At 44.2% G+C, this 22,633-nt stretch overlaps 2 protein-coding genes across 6 annotated transcripts in view; both read left to right on the top strand.

The window, feature by feature from the left end:
• Positions 1–414: 414 nt before the first annotated feature.
• On the top strand, positions 415–3,481 carry Igfl4 (IGF like family member 4). The gene is made up of 4 exons (XM_037202024.1): positions 415–512; positions 898–942; positions 1,036–1,295; positions 1,480–3,481. The coding sequence occupies exons 1-4, from the start codon at positions 494–496 to the stop codon at positions 1,531–1,533; spliced, it is 378 nt and encodes a 125-aa protein (XP_037057919.1). The 5' UTR covers positions 415–493; the 3' UTR covers positions 1,534–3,481.
• Positions 3,482–11,088: 7,607 nt separating this feature from the next.
• LOC114682343 (H-2 class I histocompatibility antigen, D-D alpha chain-like) overlaps positions 11,089–22,633 on the top strand; it is a 21,173-nt gene continuing 9,628 nt past the window's right edge. For 3 of the 5 annotated variants that reach the window (XM_037201961.1, XM_028856185.2, XM_037201957.1), the window contains exons 1-3: positions 11,089–11,571; positions 19,963–20,226; positions 20,465–20,737. In XM_037201961.1, the coding sequence (XP_037057856.1) occupies positions 11,475–11,571; positions 19,963–20,226; positions 20,465–20,737 (634 nt within the window). In that variant the 5' untranslated portion in view covers positions 11,089–11,474. Of the gene's footprint in view, positions 11,572–16,805; positions 16,899–19,962; positions 20,227–20,464; positions 20,738–22,633 lie in introns of all 5 variants that reach the window. The other 2 variants (XM_037201962.1, XM_037201965.1) reach the window with 2 other exon arrangements.

The following is a 22,633-nucleotide window of genomic DNA, read 5'->3' as shown; positions in this document are numbered from 1 at the left end:
TCTTCTGAAAGCACCAGAAGATTGGACACCCTGGCTTTGAAGCTCTGTCATGGTCCTTCAGCCTTTTCAGGTTTTACTGTAGCTCACGGGGAGACAAAACGGAGCAAGAGACACACTGTTAGTGTCAAAACTAAATTTTCACCACACACAATCATGGTGGAGATGATAAAATAACAGTATAACACATGGTAAAGCCTTTCTTTGCACAAGTAACCACACAAAACAAACAAGCAAAAAAACAGAAGTCCTGTGTTTACATCTATTCTGTGAGTCCCTGGGGTCTTTCCTGAAACTGGGGAATTCAAGGTTGGACTGACATGAGGATGGAGAGAGCCCTTAAAACTTCCAAGGTGTGGAATATGGGAAGCCTAGAAACTGCTCCACCCTTCATTGGTGTATAAATAACAGCTCAAGGTACCAGAGTACCAGAATCTTTACTACTGCTGCTCCTTCTCTGCCTCCTACTGTTCTGCAACAAGAACGGAACGGAACGATGATGATTGGGATTTTAGGTAAGGAGACATCAGGCCAAGGGGACAGAGGTGTCATGACACCCATGTTTTACCTCTGAAGATCAAATTCATGTGTTTCTTTCTTGTTCTGTTGCCAGCCCCACCCCTGGCACAGCCCCCGTCCCCACCCCTACACCTCATCCCCCACTCCCGCCAAGCAACCTTCCTAGCCTCTCTGACTGTGTTGCAATCCTCAAGTCTGTGACTTTCAATCACCATCTTCCTGGAGCCTTCCCTGCATTTCCTCACATGTCATTCCCATCCCAGTACTCCTATCAGTGTCAAATCCACCCTGAGCTATTAGACTCAAATGACTCTCTGGCACCCCCTTCTGGCCTGCTGGCTCCACCTTGCACATCATCCTTCCTTCCCTTCTCTTCCTCAGCTGCAGTCCTGGTTTCTGTACTCCTGCACTCAGCGGGAGCCACAGGTGAGAATGGACCACACTGAGGAGGGAGGGGATGGGCTGTGGGTGGGGTCCTCGGCTGTCCTGTGTAGGTCATCCAGCTGTGACTCATCCCAGATACTGGTCCATTGCTGTGCCAGCCAGCACCCAGATGTGGGGACCAGATTTACAACCCCTTCAAGCAGTGCTGTGACAATGACATCATCCTGCCCCTGAATGGCACCAGCCTCTGTGGCCCCGGATGCATCTACTGGCCCTGTTTCCAGCATTGCTGCCTGGAGTCCTCAGCTTCCAAGAACCAAGGGATTGTCAGGTTCAAGGTCCCAGGCTTGAAGCCCGACTGCAGATCCTCCCCCATCTCCACAATCTGTGCCCAGGTAAGTGTTCTGTTACAGACCAGGTGGGGATAGGAGAAAGCAGGGATGGAGCATGGCTGTCTGAGCCTCATCCCAGGAGTGCACTCTCTGCTGAGGCCCCACCTTCCTATATCTGGGTAGCTATAAGACACTCCATGTATCTCTGTCTCACACCCTATACCCCCTCATGTCCCTCTCTCTGCAGGAGCCTCACCCCACCAGCTCTCAGATTGATCTGACTTCCTCTAGAACATCTTAGAGAACAGAGTTTCAAGTCATTTCAGAATCTGATATTTTGTAATCAGCCATTTGGAGAGTGATTTTTTTCACTATTTCTATTTTTTTTATTATTATTAAATTGGTTCTTTGATGGTTTCACACATGTATATAATACATTCTTGTTATGTCCCCCCCCCCAATCCACTCTAATCTCCCTCCTACCACAGTAAATGCCTCCCCCTCTACTTGTCCCTTTCCTGGGTTAATGGTGTAAGGCTTTGTTGTATGACCTACTCAGTTTAATCTGATGCATCTGTGTGACCACTGCATTGGGACTATTCACTGTAGCCTGAGAGGTCACCAGTGGCACAGAGCCGAAGTCACTGACTCTGCCTTCCCCCAAATTTATCCAAAGGAACAATTCAGAAATGAGAAACAGAGCCCCCTAAATTCTTCTCTACCCTTTCCTGGCATTGAGGGGCCCATTCTTGGGCAGACCCAGTGTAGTTATCCAGAGTTGTAAGTTCCTGCTCGCAGTGACTGTGTCTTGCACAGAAGATGGCATTTTGCAGGGCTTCTCCCCATCTTCCAGCTTTTACAATCTTTCCCTCTTCGGCAATGTTCCCTGAACCTATAGAAGACACAAAACTGTCTAATCTAGTGCTGAGCACTAAACAATCGCTGTTCTCAGCACCTTGTGCTGCTCATTCTTCTCTTCCTTCAATGTGGTTCAACTAAAGAGAAGACTCTGTGATTAAAACCAAGAAGAGTCTTTACTGTCTGTGAGTATAAACATTCTTATTTAGAAAGTAGTCCAATGCTTTGTGAATTTGAATAATGACAGAAGTTAGCATGCACACACACACCACCACCACCACCACCACCACCACCACCACTACTCCCCCCACCCAGGCCCTACGACCTTCCATGCCATGGGATTTTGAGTGGGTTTATGGTACCACATATGGAATCCCTCCTGTGGAGTGGACCTTCAACCCAATCAGAGAGCATGTTGGTTACCCACATACCATCTGTGCCACTATTGAACATCTTTCCTCACAGGTTGATATCATAGTTGGATTCATAGCTGGGTAAGACTTTCCCCACCCACCCCCCAACAGCCTGCATGGCATCTTCTGGCACTATGAAAGCTACCAGGCAGGAAGGAGGCTTCAAACACAGCTCCATCTCCATGGCTCTGTGTCGTGTGACTGTGATGTGTGATGCCTTTGGCAACCAAGTGTCATCACCTAGTTCTTTGGGCAACCAAGAGCAAAGACAAGAGCCTGCGTTGTTTCTTGAGTCCATAGGGGCTCCCTGACCAACCAATCACGAGCAATCCTACTCCTGGCCCTGGAGTTTTGCTCTATAACCCATCACTTCCAGGAGAGCTTTGGCCAGCCATGCAGGGTGCCTCCCTTCCAACTTTTAAGGCTGTTTACAAGATTGTAGGTTTATATGGAGCTTTTTCTTCTTTTCTCTCTCTGTCTCATTTTTATCATTTTTTAACTGTAAAAATGTATGATAGTCACATTAATTCACTCACCTAACTCCTCCTAGATCTGTCACAACTTCCCATTTACCTACATTATGAACTAAGGGATTAATGGTTCTAAAATCCAAAGGCAGTGGATGACTATAAAGGAACAGTCTTTGCGGGGGGGGGGGGGGACACATTGGGGCACATTGCACATAAGGACTCAAGCCAGACAAAATCCCAACATGGAAAGAGTAAGCATGCAGTCCTAACCATAGCTCAGAAGATAATGTCAACTGATAGTTGCTATGAGAGGGAGAGCCAATTTTATTTAAGGGTACAGCACCTAATGGATTGACCACATCCTTTTTAATACCCTCTTACCCTCACATCTGCCCCCCCCCCGTTTTCTCTATTTCCCCACTCCTTTCCTTCTTAATCCTTACCACTATCTGTATCCCCTCTATGTTTTGTATACATATATAAACAAATAAATGTATAAATACAACCACTTCAGTCTCTTTAGTGTTGCTTGCACGTTTCTAGGGCTGACCACTTGGTGTTGAATAACCAATAAGGCATCTCATCCCTGTGGAATTAGATGGAGTCTAATTCTCCATCTTTCAGCAGTCATCAACTGCTTGTAGCTCTTGATCTAGGGTTTGGGCTCTAGGAGATTTCTCCCACATGTGTTGAGAACAACTGTGGGTGTCCTTGTTCAGGTCTTGTTTGGAGAGCCACTTTGTTGAGCTTTCATGGGTGCGGTTTCCATGACATGTCTAGAAAATACAGTCTCACAGCAGACTTCCTGAATCTCTTACAATATTTCCACCCCCTCTTCTGTACCCCAGGAAGGAATGAGAGCCAAGGCCTCCTTGGTCCAGGCTTTTTTTTTTTTTTTTTTTTTTTTTTTTTTTTTGGTTTTTCGAGACAGGGTTTCTCTGTGTAGCTTTGCGCCTTTCCTGGAACTCACTCTGTAGCCCAGGCTGGCCTCGAACTCACAGAGATCCGCCTGCCTCTGCCTCCCGAGTGCTGGGATTAAAGGCCAGGCTTTTGTTTTTTTGATTGCCACCGCTCTTCCACTATAATCCCTGGTCTTTGTCATACTGGAAGCCTAGGGTACAGCAGCTTCCACTCGTCAAATCCTAAGGGCCAGAAATAAAATCAGCCAGGCAGTGGTGGCCCACACCTTTAATCCCCGCACTCGGGAGGCAGAGGCAGGTGGATCTCTGTGAGTTCGAGGCCAGCCTGGGTTACCAAGCAAGTTCCAGGAAAGGCACAAAGCTACACAGAGAAACCCTGTCTCAAAAAACCAAAAAAGAAAAAATAAAAGAAAAGAAAGAAAGAAAGGAAGGAAGGAAGGAAGGAAGGAAGGAAGAAAGAAAGAAAGAAAGAAAATCAATGCTTATTCCTTGAGTAGGAGCTCTGTTCTATGAAGGCATCAGTATTGCATCTAGATAATTGAGTTTCCTCCCCTCAGGGGCCACCAAGGTTTACAGCCAGCCTGGACAAGGATAAGAAGCACATGTGTTCTACAGCATGGCACAGAGGATTCTTTCAAACTACAGGTTGGGAAGGAGGCTAAATTGCTGGGCAGCACCTATTCTGTGCTTGAGGTTTATTGGATGAGGCCAGATACATGCTGAATATTTTCCACCCATATTGGCATATTTCTTTAAATCAGAAAGGTGTGCTGCCTGGGACTGCAGAATTCCAGGATATGAGCAGCATCAAGCAACCAACTCTCTGTGGCTCACAACTGATTCTGTGCCTATAATCACCAGCATCACAGAATGAGTGCAATCACATCATGACCTGCATTTCACAACCAATGGTAGCACACTGAGCTGCCAGTCTCACTCAGGGGAGCAGTTCTCTCCTCGCCCTTCACAGCTTTGTTAGAGGAAGCTCTGTTCTCTGTTCTCACAGAAGCCCAGACTGATCAAAGCGGGAAAGTCCTTTAAAGGTAACCTGTCACTGTTCTGATCTGTCCTGGGTGGTGACCTATGTGAGACTTTGGTGTGGGATCCCCCATCCCTGTCAGAATGTCACACAAGCTCTGCCAATGACATTGATCCCAGCACTCACCTCAAAAGTTGTCCATTGCAGAGCTGGAGAGAAAGCCAGGCAGTTCAAAATGGCTTTAGTGCAGGATTCCATGTGTCTTCAGAAAACTTAGGAGTAAGATTATCAGGAAAAGTATGCAGCGAAAGTTGGGGTGAATGTTACCCTGTCTGATAGTGAAACTGAAGCGAAGAACATTGCACAAAACACCCAAATGCTGAGTTCTTACCACAGCTGAAGCCAAAGATAACACTGAAATCGGCCATGGTAACGGTAAGTTTGCCTCTACAGTGAGGAACTGTGGGCCTCTTGGGGCTGAGGATGTGTCTCAGAAGGTAACATGCTTGCTGCACAAGGAGAGGACCTATTTGGAGCCCCATTCCATGTAAATGGGTGAGGGTTTGTGCTGTGTGGAACGTTCGAAGGAGAGTCACTCCAGAATGTAATTTTAAGCTCTCTGGCAACAGAGGGAGGAACAGTTGCTGTGACCTGAACCTTGAACTTCCATCCAGAGCATATTTACTGACTGTACACAAATGCTGTTTTTTGGGTCATACGAGTTCCTCATACCAAGGTCCCTTTGATCCACTCTCTGTGTTCTCTGAAGGAAGTCATCACCAAGGCCACTTCAGTCCTTACTGTGCACTGTTTTCAGTACCCAATAATGCAAGATGTCTCATCTGTGTCTGGAGAGTCTTGTGACTTAGTCATGCAACAGATGGGAAACATCCTCAGAAAAACAACTCTATAAATCATAGAAAACAATCACTGCTCTCTACAAGAATTTCCTCAAGGTCTTACTACCTCTAACAAACAACTAATACACTTTACTGTTACCCTAGATAGAGTGAAAAATAACTAGTGCATCCTAATATTTATCCTAGACACAGTGACTCTATTAGATTCCCACTACATAAAAGTTAGGATGTTTGTGAGAACCTGAAACACAAGTATGTGGGTAGAGCAGAGGCAGACAGAGCCTGGAGGGATCACTACCAGCCAGGGTAGACAAAATGTTGAATTTAGATTCAGTGGGAGATAATGTCAAAACATAAAGTTGAAGGCAAAGCAGAAACACCTGAAGTTGAACTTGACCTCAACATTATCTCCCTATGACCTCCATATACACACATGCACACTGGTGAATAAAACACACACACACACACACACACACACACACACACACACACACACTGACAATAGGCATGTTTCCCAATGTGGTAAAGCATATAATAGCCAAATATCTGGAGTGGTTTCATGTTTGTGTGCTTTCAAAGAACATCAGGTACACATTCAGGTCAGGGCTATGCAGAGAAACCCTGCCTCCAAAAGTGGTTTGGATGAACCAGCCTCTCTGATTCTTATCTGAACAGTGCTGTTTACCATTGTCCTGTAAGAAACTGAGGGCTTCCACCCCGGATCTGTCTATTCTAGACACTGGCCTGTGACTGTGCCTGCTAGCACCTGGATAACAGGACCAGATCTACCATCCTTGGTGCAGTTCTACCTGGAGTGGTACTCACTTCTGTAACCAGCAGCATCTTCCAGCTCTAGTTTCAGTGTTGTGGCCTGGAACTCTAGTCCTCCCAGAATAAGGGTCATACAGTACAGATCCCAGGCCAAATCCTGGTGGCACATCCTCTCCCATTTCTTGGGACTGTGACCAGTTGGGAATCCTATTCCAGTCCAGGTTTGGGGAGGAGGGAGCAGAGACAGTGTTGTGTGTCCCAAGAAGTGCAGTTTCTGATGAGACCCACCTTCTTATCCCTGGAGGACCATGTGGTGTTCTTTCTCCTTTCTCTGTCTCTCCCCACACTCATCTGTCTACTTCTCTCTCTTTCTCCCTCTCCCATCCCCCCCCCACCACGCTTCTCTTACTATCCTTATCTTTCTGGAACAATATCACTGAAACCACTCTCTATTAGATATCATTTCTAGGTCATTTTAGGTAGTGGATTTGCAGGTCACATGGAATCTGATATGGGTTGATAATGAGGCTTTTAGCCATCACTATGATTTGTGTGTGTCCCTCAGACATTTGTGTAATGGAATCTTGATTTTCTCATTATTGGGGTAGTCAGAGCTGAAGAATGTTGAAAGGAGAGACCTATGGAGAGGTGTTGAGGACATCAGGGCAGAAGTCCCTTCAATGGAGTAATGCCACCTGGTAGGAATGAGTGACTCTCCACGCACTCACACTGGATGAGTTACCTTGACCATGGGCTCTCACAAAGCATGTGTTCCTCCCTCTCTTTTCCAGGGGAAATCTCTCTACATAGTCCTGGAACTCTCTAGGGAGTCCAGGCTGGCATTGAACTCACAGAGATCTACCGGCCTCTGTCTGGGACTACAGGGCTGGGATTAGACTAGGTAACAAGGAGGGTTCATGGGGGGGGGGAGTGCCTGGAAAATAGAAGAGGGAGCTTCAGTGGACTGAGGGTGGGTGGGGATGGAAACAGGTGCAATCAGATTGTGGGGGAGTCAGAGGAGGAAGAGAGTCCTGAAAGAGACTACTGGAAAGAGAGAGGGTACTGCAGGTTCAGGTAAAAACCTGGCACAAGGGAATCTCCCAGGAAGACTCCTAGCAATACCAGATGAGTAGCCTGAACTGGCCATCTCCTGTGACCAGATTGATGCCTATCCCAATTGTCATCAAAGAGGCTTCATGTAGCAACTGATGAAACAGAGACAGATCCACAGCCAAACAGTAGGTGGAGTTCAAGGAATCCTGCAGAAGAGGAGGAGAAAGGAGTGTAGGAGCCAGAGGGTTGAAGGAAGCCACAAGAAAACTCAACTAACCTGGGCTCACAGGGGCTCACAGAGACTGAACAAACAACCAAGGAGCCTGCCTGGGACTGACCTGGGCCCTCTGCATAGATGTTACACTTGTGTAGCTTGGTCTTCTTGTGGAACTCCTAACAGTGGGAGCAGGGGCTGTCTTGGACTCTTTTACAGGCTTGTGTGACCCTACTCCTCATTCTGTGTCACTTTGCCCAGCCTTAATACATGGACAGGTGCTTAGTCTTACTGCAACTTCATATGCCATGTTTTGTTGATACTCATGGGAGATGTGCCCTTTTTTAAATAGAAATGGCGGGGAAGTGGATGGGGATGAGCAGAGGTGAGGTAATGGAGAGGGAGTGAGAGGAGAGGAGGGAGGAGAATTTGGGCGGTGAGGAGGGGATTCCCTGCAATGAACAGGTTCCAGAAAAAATATTAGGATCAGGGGAGGGGAAGGTTGAGTCAGAAACCCAGACGGGAAGACTTTGCATATCTAACTGACTAGCAATTGGGAAATTTTTTTTTTTAATTTATACAGATTCAAGATTTCTAAAGAGATACAGATCACATCATTTTGCCCCAGGCACACTTCTCTAGTATGCCCAGGGGTATAGTTTAAGTACAGATAGAACAGATTTTATTATCTATTCTATATCCTTATTACTAGAATTCTACAGATCATTCAGCTTAAACAAGCATAATAGAGCATCCTGTTCTCAGGCTGGCAGTAGTTTGAGGATTTAAGATATTTTAGAAAACATCTGGTTCAGTCCAGGTGAATCACCATGCTTTGAGCAGTATTTTATTAACTTTTAATGATCAATCATATTACTTGCAAATTAGCTTAAGCCTGAACCATTGTAGCTATTATTCAATTCTTTATAATATTTATATTTATAATCTTATAGGGATTTGTTAAATAAAAGAATTCTTTTGTTTCTAAATTAAGTAACAACATAGCTACTTGATGTAAATCAATCTTTTAAGGAATGACAAATCCTAATTTAACCTTACTCTTCTTATATTCTATGTCATTCTTATACCACCTGTATGCGCTATTATGTTATCCTAGTCACTCTAGCTCTTATTGCTGAATTCTCTTTAGAGGCTTGATGCATGTGGGCTTTTATCTTATAGATTATGTTCTAAGAACTTCTAAGTATACTGTAAACGGAGTTCTGTGCTCTGATTTGCTGTGGGATGTTTTTCTGTATGCTGTGAATATGTGTGGCTCCCACTGGATAATAAATAAAGCTGTTTTGGCCTTTGGCAAGAAAGCTTACAGCCAGGCAGGAAATCAAAGCAGAGATATAGAGACAAGAAGGGTGGAGTCGTGAGAGATTTGAGCCCACTGCCCAAGGAGCAACAAGATGTCAGCAGATTGGTAACGCCACAGCCATGTGGCAACATATAGATTTATAGAAATGGGTTAATTTTGGGTTGTGAGCTAGCCTTTAATGGCTGAGCTATCATTCCAGCTCATCCAGTCAAAGAGAGAGAAGAAGGATACTATAAGCATGGGGCATCAAGCTCATGATGGGGAAACCTACAGAAACAATCAAACCAAACTAGTAGAAACTCATGAAGTTCAGACCAACACCTGTGGAGCCTCCACGGGACTGGTCTAGGACCTTTGCATAAGCGAGACAGCTGTTGTAGCCTGTAGACAGTTCTGTAACCCTTAAGGGTCCCCTGGCAGTAGGATCAGGATCCATCCCTGGTGCATGAGCTGGCTTTTTGGAGCCTACCACCTATGGTGGGACACCTTACACAGCCTTGATGCAGGGAGAAGGGCTTGGACCTGCCTCTACTGAATGTACCAGACTCTGCTGACTCCCCATGGAAGGCCTTACCTTCTGGTAGGATGGAATGGGGAGTGGTTTGTGGGGGAGGCTGGAAGGGCAGGAGGAGGGAAGAGGGGGATCTTTGATTGGTATGTGAAATGAATAAAAAAAATTCTTAATAAAAAAAGAAATGGGTTAATTTAAGATAAAAGAGCTAGCTAGCAAGAAGCTGAAGCCATAGGCCATACAGTTTGTAATTAATATAAACTTCTAAATAATTATTTTATAGAGGCTGTGGGACCTTGGGTGGGAGAGATTCGTCCAGACTGTTGGGCAAGGAAGGACCGGAGAAAGTCCAGCTACACTGATCTCCTGTCAATTCTCCTATCCTGACCAACCTTGTCAGCCTCCTCTGAATTTATGTGGTTCTGTTTTGTTCTTGAGTTTGCATAAGAGCAGATACCAATCTCCAAGGCACAGAGAAGACTCCCAAGTGTGATCAACTAAGATTACTTCCCTGGAAGCAAGGGTGTAGTCATTCAAGACTTCTTCAAGAAGATACAGAAACAATTTCCCGAGAAAAGACATGGGTGAATCATTACAGTAATAGCCTGCCAAGAGTGTAACACACAGAGATTCCAATCAAAAGGGCCTCAGGTCAACTATTAATCATAGCATGTGACTCAGCTTTGCTGGAGCTTTGTCAAGCAGCTGTGCTGGCTTCAAAACTTTCTCTGTTTCCCTAGGAGATGGGTGTGCCAGGGAAGTAAAATAAATGACACATAAATACATAAATAAATAAATAAATAAATTCACTTACTAAAAAATTCTGGGATTAAATGTGTGCAGCACCACCCTTACTCCCTGAGTTTCTAAACTAGTGAGAAATTATATGAACTACCTAGTGTCTCTCTTCTGGGTGTGTGTGTGTGTGTGTCTGTGTGTCTGTGTCTGTGTCTGTGTCTGTGTGCATGTGTATAAAATATTTTTTAAATTTTATTGTTCTGCTTTAAAAATACTTAAGTCCAGGCTGGGCAGGATCTGCTCAGCAGCAGTGGGTGGTCATGGGCTAAACCCAAACCAGATAGCAACATAGCTAAACCCAAAGGTCAAACAATAGTTACCTAAATTGTTTCAAAATTTCCAGTCTTTCATGGGAATTTTTGTTAATTCTCAGTAAGTTACAAGGAGCTTACATTATCTGTTTTTGTAGGTGCAGAAGGGGAATTCCAAGCAGGAATTTCCTGATTGCTAAGTTGGCATGTGTATGTATTTACATTTGAGTGTTCTATGGAATCTTGATATGGGAAGTGGAAAATGAAACAAGGTTTCTGGTTGATGAGGGATTTATATGTATTCCAGACTCCTGATTAAAACATCAAGAAGAGCGTGAGGCGGTGGCACACACCTTTAGTCCCTGCATTCGGGAGACAGAGCCAGGCAGATCTCTGTGAGTTCAAGGTCAGCCTGGTCTGCAGAGTGAGTTTCAGGATAGGCACCAAAACCACACAGAGAAACCCTGTCTTGAAGAAAGCAAAGAAAACAAAACAAAACATCAAGAAGAAACCTTCTTGCTTGTTGCAGAGATGCAGTGGGGATAGCTGTAAAGGAAAGCTTTAATGCTTCCAGGGAGAGGAATACAGGACTTGAATCAGGGCTGCCTGACCCCAAGCTTTCTCACTGTATCAGCGACTCTCACCTTCCACTGAGCCCCACACCAGCTGTTCTCCCACCAGCCAGCTGTTCATCTGTTGCCAGATCTACTCAGTCCTCTGTGATGCACTTTAGTTCTTGGCATCCTGGACTGGGCGGACCCAGAAGAGAAGCATGTCTGGTTTTGAAACTGCAGAGAACTCAGTTAATTCATGAAGGCAGATGAAGACGATGTTGTCCTTGGAACCCAGAGCCCTAGTCCTAGTCCAGCTGTCACTAAAGTGCCTGCTCCTGGAGGAGTTGTTGGGCACCTGTGCAGGTGAGTGCTGGGCAGGGAGAGGGACCTCGCTATGTCCCTGTGCTGTGGGGGGCAGCATGAGGGAATTTGGGGCGTGTAAATATGTGTCTATGTGTCTGTGTGGTAAGTGAGTGTGTGTGTCTCTGTGTGTCTGTGTCTCTGTGTGTCTGTGTATGTATGCTGTGTGTGTGTATCTGTGTGGTGTGTGTGTGTCAGTGTCTGTGTGGTATGTGTATGTTTCTGTGTGTGTGTCTATGTGTGTCTGTGTCCGTGTGGTGTGTGTTTGTCTGTGTCTGTGTGGTGTGTGTATGTTTCTGTGTGTGTCTATGTGTGTCTGTGTGTCTGTTTGGTATGTGAGTGTGTGTGTCTGTGCCTGTGTGTGTCTGTGTGAGTGTGTGTGTCTGTGTGAGTGTGTGTGTCTGTGTGAGTGTGTGTGTCTGTGTGGTATATGAATGTGTGTGTCTGTGTGTGTGCACCTATGTGTGTCTGTATATGTGTTTGTGTGTTTCTGTGTGTGTGTTTCTGTGGGAGTGTGTGTCTGTGTGTGTCTATGTGTTTCTCTGTGTGTGTGTTTCTGTGTGTTTGTATCTGTGTTTCTGTGTGTTATGTGCGTGTCTGTGTCTGTGTGTGTCTGTGTCTGTGTGGTGTGTTAGTGTGTGTATATCTGTGTGTGTGCCTATGTGTGTCTTTGTAATGTGTGTTTGTGTGTTTCTGTTCATGTGTTTCTGTGTGAGTGTGTGTTTTTGTATGTCTATGTATTTCTGTATGTGTGTGTGCCTGTGTGTTTCTGTGTGTGTTTGTATCTGTGTTTCTGTGTTGTGTGTGTGTCCATGTGCTGAGCGTGTGTGTGTGTGTGTTTATGTATCTGTGTGTCTGTATAGTTTGTTTGTGTCTGTGTCTCTGTGTGTATGTGTCTTTGTGTATGTCTGTGTGTATATGTCTGAGTGTCTGTGTGTGCTTCTCTCTGTGTATATGTGTGTATTATCTAGTTGAGTCCCTGGAAAGATGCACATCTGGTAGCCATTTGGAGGAACTTTTATGTCTAAAGGACACTGACTGTGGGAGGAAGTGTGCTTGGCTGTCCTAGCATAGTGGTATAATCACAGACTCCCAGGAACTTGGTGGGGGCAGGATGGCCAATGGTTTCCCAGAGCTGGAAAGCTCCACCCACAAGAAACAATGTAAGCTCTGTATCCTGTTCAGTGTGTCACTGCTTTTCTCCCTAGCAGAGGCAAACACTCTGCTGGATTTTTCCCTCCCAATAAATCCATTGGGTGAGGTCTGCTGCAATGACTCTTGCTGGAGCAGAGCAGAGCTGTAAACCCCTCCCCTGCTGGAGCAGAGTTCTTACACTCGCATCAAGGAAACCATTCCCAGAGCCAGGGCTGTAACACTTTGCCAGGGAAACCCTGGTCAGACTCTGAGCAAGTTCAGGGATTGGTGGGACTTCAAGCCCTGAACTTGGTTAGGGGCAGGATGTGTTTTTAGCTCTGGTCTTAGGGACAGGGTGTTCTTTCACTGACCCTTTTACCCTACAGTGATGATCACAGCCCAGGGAGAGTGTCGGGTCCCCAGAAATTTCAACCTTGACTCGTTCAAGGGACTTATTCCAGTCTCAGACAGGCCTTGCTAGTCTGGTCCTGGACAAGGATACAGAACCAAATTCTCTTTTTCCTTTCATGAAAGCCAGATATTTTAAAATAAACTTTGATATGTTGTACATTAAAGCCAGTTTTTTGTGATTGTTAATCACAGACCTTAGAAATTCTAATATCATATTTATTATTTCTAAGTCTTTTCATAATTTTTATATACCTTAAACAACATACTCAGACTTTTTTAACTCATGAAAGTTTTAGTTATTCATTTTTTAAAAATATCCGTTTTATTTATTACAAATTTATATTTACTAAAAGAATATTTACATTTTTAGAATTTTTATTTATTAAAGTAATTTTTATCTTTTGTCCTAATGGACCTTTAAAAACTCATTTGATTATTAATTTGAGGTAATAGAGGTCAAATATAACCTTAAAATCCTTTAAATGATTGCATTTAGATATATAAATATATTTCATATTTAAAGGCACAGACATAAGTCATTCTAATCTAAAGCAACTGTCAACTGGGAAAAATGTGTCCTTCAGGAGGAGCAATCACCTCTTCACACATGAAGACCCAGCAGAATGACCTCAGAAGCTCTTCCATGGCAACAGCTGTAATTGTCCTTTTGATTTTTTTTTTTTTTTATGTTTCTGTTGTTGAACTCAAAGACATAGCTCTCTTTGTTGGTACTGTTAACGCCACAGATGTGAGGAGAAAGACCAGTGACCCAAATCATCATGGCCACATTAATAAAGCAAACTTTTCTATTCATATAATAGACTGTCTCTCCCTAAAGGCAGGGTTCCAAGAGATCAGCCCTGGACATGGGTAACACAAAGGTTTTTATAGTTCAGGAATAGGGGCTTTCCAAACGGGGGGTGGCAGGCAAATGGGGGGGTACAGAAGCAGAACATAAGCATAATAAGTTGGTCATAACAACCTCCTGAAATAAAGACATGGTTGTAAGGTGGTCATAACAAAGCAGTCATAACAAGGTAAACATAAAAAGGTGGCCATAACAAGGTGGCTATAACAAGGTGGTCACAACAAAGTAGTTATAACAAGGTGGTCATAACAAGGTGGTCACTGTAGATGTAACCAACCGTCTTATTAAATAAGAAACACAGAACCAATGCAAAGAAGAAAGCCAAGAGATCAGAGCTAAGAGCCTTACCCGCCTGCTGCAGCTAGCCAAGAGACCTCTCTGAAAAGAGACCTACTTCCTATATGTTTGTCTTTATATAGTCTTTCTGTTCTGCCTTCTCATTGGTTGTAAACCCAAACATGTCACTGCCTGTTTGTACAGCCCTCCAGGTCTTCTATGGTATTTAGATTAAAGACGTGTGTCTCCAATATTGGCTGTATCCTTGACCACACAGAGATCTACCTAGCTCTTCTACCAAGTGCTGGGATTAAAGGCGTGCACCACCACTGCCATGCTCTTGCTATGGCTCTAATAGCTCTGATCCCCGGGCAACTTTATTTATTAACATACAATTAAAATCACATTTCAGTACAAATAAAATACCACCAAAGGTCACAACAAGGTGATCATAAAAAGGAGGTCATAACAAGGTGATCATAACATTTTGAAAAAGAAAAACATGGTTTCTGTTTCCTGGAACAGGCAGTATGGAACCATTTATTTCAGGTTACAGGTGGGGCATAGCCCAATCCTTAAGAAACAGATTTAATCATAAACAGCAAAGAACCTATTTTATCTTTAAGTTGGCTTCTAACACTAAGATGGAAACAGGCTGATTGAAAAGTATGTTTGTATATGTATTATGTAAAAAAAATGATCAAAAACAAACAAAACATTAAAATCACTACATAAACATATCTTCAGTTTCAGGAATCTGAGCCCATGGTTACTTGAGAGAACAGAGGTTTTTAAGGATGAAGACTAGAGTAGGGTGTGAGGTCCATAGGAAACTCCATTTCCCCCAAATTCTGGTGGTTGGACAAAGTTTCCTCAAGAACTTCAGAAGCCAGTTCCCCACTACCAAGGGACCCATTTCTCTATCACTTGCAGAAGGGACAAATGTCTCTCTGTGGTGCCCATTAGCACACCAAAGTGCATGGTGGCTTCCTGGCTCCCTCAATAGCTCAAATGCCTGTTATACATTTCAGAGTCAATGCTAATATCTTAGGCTCTTCTCAGCTACTCCCCTGCCCTCAACTCCTCCAGCTCATGGGCTAAGTTCCTGCTTGTGACCCTTTCCTCTCCTCTAATCTCCTCCTCCTTAGACTCAGAGATTTCATTATGTTTTACTGCAAATGGTGTAGCCTCAATACAGCTCAATCAATGGCTAAAGATGGCATGCTTTATTTCCAAATTCTTGCAGACTGTAACAATTTCTCCCACTGCACAAATGATCCCCAAATCTCTATCTCTTATCTCTAAACTTTTTCTGCTCTCCACTCTCAAGAATGTCTTATCTCTGAGCCTTCTTTGCTTTCCTTGTTTCTCTCTCTCTCTCTCTCTCTCTCTCTCTCTCTCTCTCTCTCTCTCTCTCTCTCTCATCAGTAAACTCAGTTTTACAGAGATTCAAGTATCTTTGAATATTTTGAAAGTATATTTTTTAAAATTGCTTCATGTTGTTTTACTTCATGAAAAAGATGGGTCTGGAAGTGGGTTATGACCCTCCTGCTACAGACCTGAGGATGCCTATTTAAAAGTTTCCTCCAATATCTCTGTCTTGAGTCAAGTGGGCACCTGAGTGTGGCAGGGAGAAGCAGAGCAAAGTGGAACAGCCCAGGAAAAAGCCCTGTGTGCTTTAAAGCAGCTGAAAAGTAAGCTGTTCCCAGGAGGGATCACTTCTGCTTAAGCTCATGTTCCTCTTCTTGATTTTATTTCATTATCTAAATACTCCCTTCTCATATCCCTAAAATCTTTGCTAAAGTATGAACTTTATCTTAAGATTTTGTAAGACTATTGTGTAAAATTCTTTTATCTCAGGATTTTAAAGTCATTGGGTGTGATTTAAAAATCTGTAACAAAAAGTCAGCTTAAAACTTATAACAAAAAAAAATATTTACATAGGTGTGGTGGCCTGAATGAGAATGGCCCCATAGGCTCATAGATTTGCATGCATGGTCACCCGGGAATGGCACTACGTGAAAGGATCAGGAGGTGTTGGAGGAAGTGTGTCACTGGGGGATGGGCTTTGAAGTTTCAAAAGCTCAAGCCATGTCCATTGACTCTCCCTCTTCCTCCTGTCTGTGGATCTGGACATAGAACTCTCAACTTCTCCAGCACCATGTCTGCCTGGTTTATTCCACGCTTCTCGCCATGATGACAATGGACTAAACCTCTGTAATTGTGAGCAAGTCATAATCAAATGCTTTCCTTTATAAGAGTTATAGTAGTCGTGGTGTCTCTGTACAGTGACAGAACATTGACTATGGCAATAAGGAATCTTAACTTGCTTCCATATGTTTGTATGTAACTTGGATTCAACTTTTGTTTAGTTGGTGGCTGTCCTATATAACAGCCAAAAACTGATGGCCTCTCCTTCCAATAAAGCCCTCAAAGTCACTGTGGAGGAGCCTAGGGTAACCGTCTAGGTAGCAGGTAAGTCTCTGTCATTTTAATTGATACAGAGGTCATTTGGATTCTACTTCCTGCCCAAAATTATTCTTCTCAGATCTCTGATGTTGCTGCTGGTGTAATGCCGTGCGTGAGTCGTCCCCCCCCCCACCCTCGTCCCAATAAGACCACCAAGGAGCCGATTTCCGATGTAAGAACAAAAGGTTTCATTTATTCCAGCCTAGGCAGGGACCTTCCCAACCCCACTTTACAGTAGGTGAAAAGAGGGAAGGTCCCGAGCACTCACTTTAAGGGGTTTATATAGGAAAGGTTCACATGCAGAATGCTACATATCTCAGGGCTAGGGATGAGGTAGAGACATAAATTTTTATTCCCTATGTCCTATTTTTGTTGACACAACATTTATTGTTGCATTCCTTCCGAGTTCAACTTCTGGTTAACTGATTCCATTACTCTCCACACCTTGTTTTGCCAAGTCTAGGATACACGAATTTATTGTCCCAGCCTTATCTTTCCCACAGGTTCAACTTTTGGTCAATTCAAAAAAAGCTGGTCAGCAAATACCTTTGGAGGAAGAAGGGAGAAGGGGAAGGAACGTCTTTTAAGATGACTATTAATTTCTCCCTTTCAATGGCTAACTGAAGCTCTATCAGTCTGACAACAGCAAGCAGCCAGCTCCTCTCCAGAGGCTGAAGCTGCCTGGTCAGCCCATTTCAGATGTAAAAATCAGGCTTTGCTTTTTTCTAGAGCTATCAGTTCTCCTGCTGAGAAAGGCAGACTCACAGACAGATTTGCCTTGCTGAGGGGCTTCACATTGAAAGAGATAAACTCACAAAACAGGTTTCAGTGTAGAACCAAACACAAACTACCATGCTCCTATTAGTAACTAAACGTTTATCTTTTGTTATCTCTATTTAAAAGCTTGATTTCAGTGACTGCTGTCAGTAATCAACCCCTATGCCTCATGGTAAATGGTTGGATGGAAGTTTATATAAATTGTTAGAGTCTAAGGAAGTGATTTAAAATATGTGAAAAATGAGACTTAAAGATGATATAAAGACTTCAAAAGTTGATCGATGGAGTCTTATAAGTTATTAGTTAGCCATGGTAAAGCACTGCCTACCAGGTTCAATATTTTAAATTTCCTTTGGTTGCTTTCTAAATATAGAATTAAAAGTGCTTCTCATTGTGGTGAAAACATCTCTGCTTGCAGACACATGTTAACTGATTTTTCTACACTGCAGATTTCATGCAGATTACAGACGGCAGTCATGCTGATGCTTCTGAAACTTTTATCTCTTTTCTTTTGTAAACTTTAAAAAACGCATACAACTTCAGGGAGCCAGAACTTGGACCACCTGTCACAGGTCAAAGGAACTCAGATACATATTCTTGTCAGTCAACAGTCTAAGCTCTCCTACCTACTGCCTCTCCCGGAGGCAGGCTCTCACCCTCCCCTGATGTTGTGATTCCTTCCACCTCCCCAACTACCAGGACCACAGCCCTGGAAGTTTCAAGTGTACAGCCAAGATAAGGATTTTCCCTAAGTTGCTGAACTTACCCTTCTGGCCCTAGACTGTCCCAGAAGATGTCACCTCAGCTGACAGACACCATCCAGGAAGCAACTGTGGAAGGCAAACTGCTTCAAAACAGCCTTCAACATGTCCGCTTCAGGTGGTACCGCAAAACCAGTGAGCTCTGGACTTGCTGAAAGCCCCTGTAGACCAGATGATGGAATTCTTCTGACATAATTTCCTCAGATCTCCTACCATCATCTACCTTTTATTTATTTACTGGACAAGAGAACAGACCACAAGATACAACAAAATCTACTTTGAGAGTTTTATTAAGGGGGTGAGGGGAGGCAGGTAGGAAAGATAGGCAAGTGAGCAAGCCTGCCAGAGACGAAATGTACAGAAAACGGTGGGGAATGGGTGGAGTCTGCTTTTAAGGATCACCTTGATCATGCAGCATGCGTATAGGAGTTTATGTAGCCACACCGCACATGCGCATAGACATAGACGATGCACATGGATTATGTAGGACATAAGGCACTGGAGTGACTGAACATTTTGCCAGAATGCTGGCAGCACATGGTCAGTCATGGGACTCTGGAAGCTGCTAGGAGGCTGTCGGGAATGATGACATTCCACCCATTTTGTTGTTATAAAAAGTGAGGGGTTAGGAGTGGCAGGTGGATGGGAATGGAGGTACCAGGTCTCTCAAAACTTCCACCCATTTTGTTGTTATAAAAAGTGAGGGGTTAGGGGTGGCAGGTGGATGGGAATGGGGGTACCAGGTCTCTCAAAACTGCTTCCAGCTGACGTGCTGGGCATCAGTTATTGGGGGTGGGGGAGGGCTTAGCCATTTGTCCTGAGGTAGCTGGTTGTCTTTGCAGCTGTTTGAACTCTGTGGAATCATCCTCCGGGGCCGCTTAGATCTAACAGTTTGGACCTGACAAGATGCTGGTGAGGCAGAAGATGAAGTTTAGAAAAAATTTTCTTAGATCCTTGTACTTGGAGGGGAAGGAAAGATGGGGGGAGGGGGATCCCTGAGGGGTTCCAGGATGAGAGAGGTGGGTCCTGGGACCATGGAAAGATTAAGTGATACTTATCTGGAGTGAATCTGACCTATCTAGGTGGGTCCAAGCCAACTCCCTGGAGCTCAGAAGAACTTTAAAGTTTACAAAAGAGACAAATTTTAGACATATTAAGAAGCAATCAAAGGGAATTTAAAATACTGAGCTTGTAGATATGATATTATAGTATTTAGTACTCTGCTATCAGAATTGTACTGATTAGTGTTAAATTTACAGAATCATATAGCAAGAGAGAAAGAAGAATCAGACACCACGCAGCCACATGGTCTACAACTGCAGCAGAAGCCACAGACATTGAATCAGACCCTGGCTGCTGTAGGGCCACAGAGACACACCTACCCTCAGCAGCAGTACAGGCCCAGACAACATCATGGCCCTGGGTGGCAGCAGAAGACACCCAGAGCACCATGGCTTCATGGTACCCAGGACCTCAGACACCAGAAGGCCATTTTACATCTCTCTACTACAGTCGTTCCTTCTGACTTTCACTCATTCTCTTCGCTCCTTTTCTCTCTCATGCTCTAACATAACATTCCTCTTGGCTTCTCACACTCACACAGCAACAGAATACAGTCTGAGCTCAATTCCTCAAGGCAGAGCTGACTGTGAAACCCATCAACTTGTTTATTGTGTCATCTTTCTCTTCCTCTCTCAGGAACCCATACTCTGCACTATGACCTCATGGCCTTGTCTCTGGAGGGGACAAGGAAGTTCGAATTCAGAGCCCTGGGATACATTGATAATGAGCTCTTTCTGCGCTATGGTGGTGAGAGGACAAGAACAGAGCTCTGGGGGCCTAGGATCAAGAGACAAGGAGGAGCTAAGATCTGGACAAGAGAGACTGAGGACATGCAGGAGAAGGAGGAGCAACTCAGGAGGATGCTGACTGAGGTCATGACCCAGAAGGGCCAGCATGGAGGTGAGTATGCAGAGACAGAAGCACATAATTCAACTCTGGTCTCTAAAGTCAGGGATGGGGGCTGGATACGGCTAGGATAGTTGAATAAACCAGTGATGCTTCTGTGAGGGATGCAGGATCTGACTCCTGAGAGGTCACAGGATGTAGACAATTCACCTTAAGACCAGAGGGAAATAAGGTCCTTAAAAATGAGGTTACAAAAAAAATAAGGTGACAAGTCTCTGTCTGGTATGGCCAGGCATTCACACCCTTCAGGCAACTTTCGGCTGTGAAACCCAAGGAAACAACACTGGAGGCTTCTGGCGCTTGGGCTATGATGGGCAAGACTTCCTCACCTTTGACCAGAAGAGCCAAATGTGGAAAGTATCTGTGCCTTCAACTCACTCAACCAAGACATTCTGGGAGAGGCATGGCCCCAGTGTGGATCAAGTTCAGACTTTTCTGAATGACATATGTCCTGACCGTCTCCAGAGATACTCGATTTATTTGGGGAACCAATTGATGGATAGAGGTACTGACTATGGGTGGGTGGGTCCATTCACTGAGTCTGACTGCGTCTTGCTACAGTGCTTATGAGGTACTGGATTCTCACTAAATTAGACAAGCATCACATAGTCTAAGGTGACACTCAGATGGAGTGTGAGTAATCTCCAGAGCCACTGTTGTGCACCTTAAGTGGGGAAGCTTAGGTATCTCTGACATGAGTCCACAGTTATAAGTCCCCAGATGTCAGTAATCTTAGATTTCACTCAATTGTCCTACATTCTGGGGTGTTCACTTTGAAGAACTGAGACAACTGGGTGTGTGGAGTCCTGTCCCTTAGGTGGGGTCATCATGATGGGGAGTTGAGATAAGAGACTTCTGCACCTGGAGCTGGTTCACAACCTATTCTGTGTCATGGGTCAAAGTCATTCTGCTCTTGTTCAGGTCTTGATTAAGGAAGGTCAAGTTCAATGCTGCTTCTTCAATTTAATCTTGTGACAAAAACACAGAGCAGTAGGGGGGGCCTTTGGGTCCTTGTGCTCACTGATAAGCATCAGGGAACCAGGAGAATGATGAACACAAAGGGTTGTCTCTTCAAAGGGGGAGATGTTTTCCACCCAAGAATCTGGGAGCAGAGAGATGTGGATAAGTACTTTCTGACCTTTGAACAATCTGTATGATCAGGGTATACATGTTCCCCAAGACCCTTATCCTAATCTTGTTTGACTCATTCAATCTACAACACTATCCTCCTCTAGACCTCCATCATGAATTTGTTTATCTTTTCTCAGTTAATCTATGGATTTTTCAGTTTTTTCAGTTAATCTACAGAATCTATTTTTATGGAAAATGTCACTGGTACTTTTTAAGACTTTGATATAGTCATGTATTATGCTTCATTGTACACACAGGATTGAGTTAATTATCACCAGAAATCTTTTTTTCTAATTATAATGAACTTAAAAGTACCTAAAACAAATTACTTGATATCAGACTCTCAAAGTTTGAACTAACACTGGCTACTGCTCAGTGTTCAACCAGACTTCCTTCTTGCCTCTTGTGGATTGACACTCTCTGCTGGGCATCCTGTACACAGAGACACCCATAAAGTGTTCACAGAAACCAGGGTGGTGAGAGGGTAGTCGAGATGAAGAAACCACTGATCATCCAAGGATCTTCAAGGGGAAAAACTCAAAACCTTAGGCAAACAATCAGTTCCCTGTCCTAGAAAGGATGGTACCTCACTGTGCCTTAGAGCATGCAGAACAGGCTTTCTTTTCTTCTGTGGCATAAGGAGCTACTGTCCACTGAGGTCAGGTGTCCAGTCCCTGTAGACCAGAGAAGCTCTTTGTCCCATCAGCATCTACAAATTCTTCTGCATCACAGGCTGGATCAGCTGGCCTCTGACAGCGAGATTTTCATGTCCTCTCAAGTTCTCCAGGTTGGTAGAGGCTGACACCCGTAGATTGTCAGGGGCCAGTGGAGCCGTGTGTGAATCTCATATACGCACCTGTCTCCCAGGGAAAGGAGGCTGGAGAAAATATCCACAGGGTGACATTATATAATAACTGGTTGTTTCTGCCCTCAGATTCTCACCAGGAAAGGCTTTTGGGGTCTTCAGCCTCACTGAGCTCTGCCTAGTCTTTCAGCAGGTATGCAGGAGATGACTAACCCACTGTAGTTATGCAGTGGGGACGCACACTCTAACCTGCTTTATTTCTAACCTGTGTCTTTGCCATCCCCACCCCCAAGTTGGGGCTTGGGAGATGGCTCAGTGGGTAGGAGCACTGGTTGCTCTTGCAGAGGACCCAGGGTGAATGCCCAGTAACCATGAAGGGGCTTAAAACCATTTGTAGCTCCAGTTCTAGGGGATCCAATACTTTTGATGACTTTTTTAAGCACTAGGTTACACATGGTACATGTA

Source organism: Peromyscus leucopus, chromosome 1 (assembly GCF_004664715.2).
Source record: "Peromyscus leucopus breed LL Stock chromosome 1, UCI_PerLeu_2.1, whole genome shotgun sequence".
NCBI classification, from domain to species: domain Eukaryota; kingdom Metazoa; phylum Chordata; class Mammalia; order Rodentia; family Cricetidae; genus Peromyscus; species Peromyscus leucopus.
This window is presented reverse-complemented; position numbering and strand designations above follow the sequence as displayed.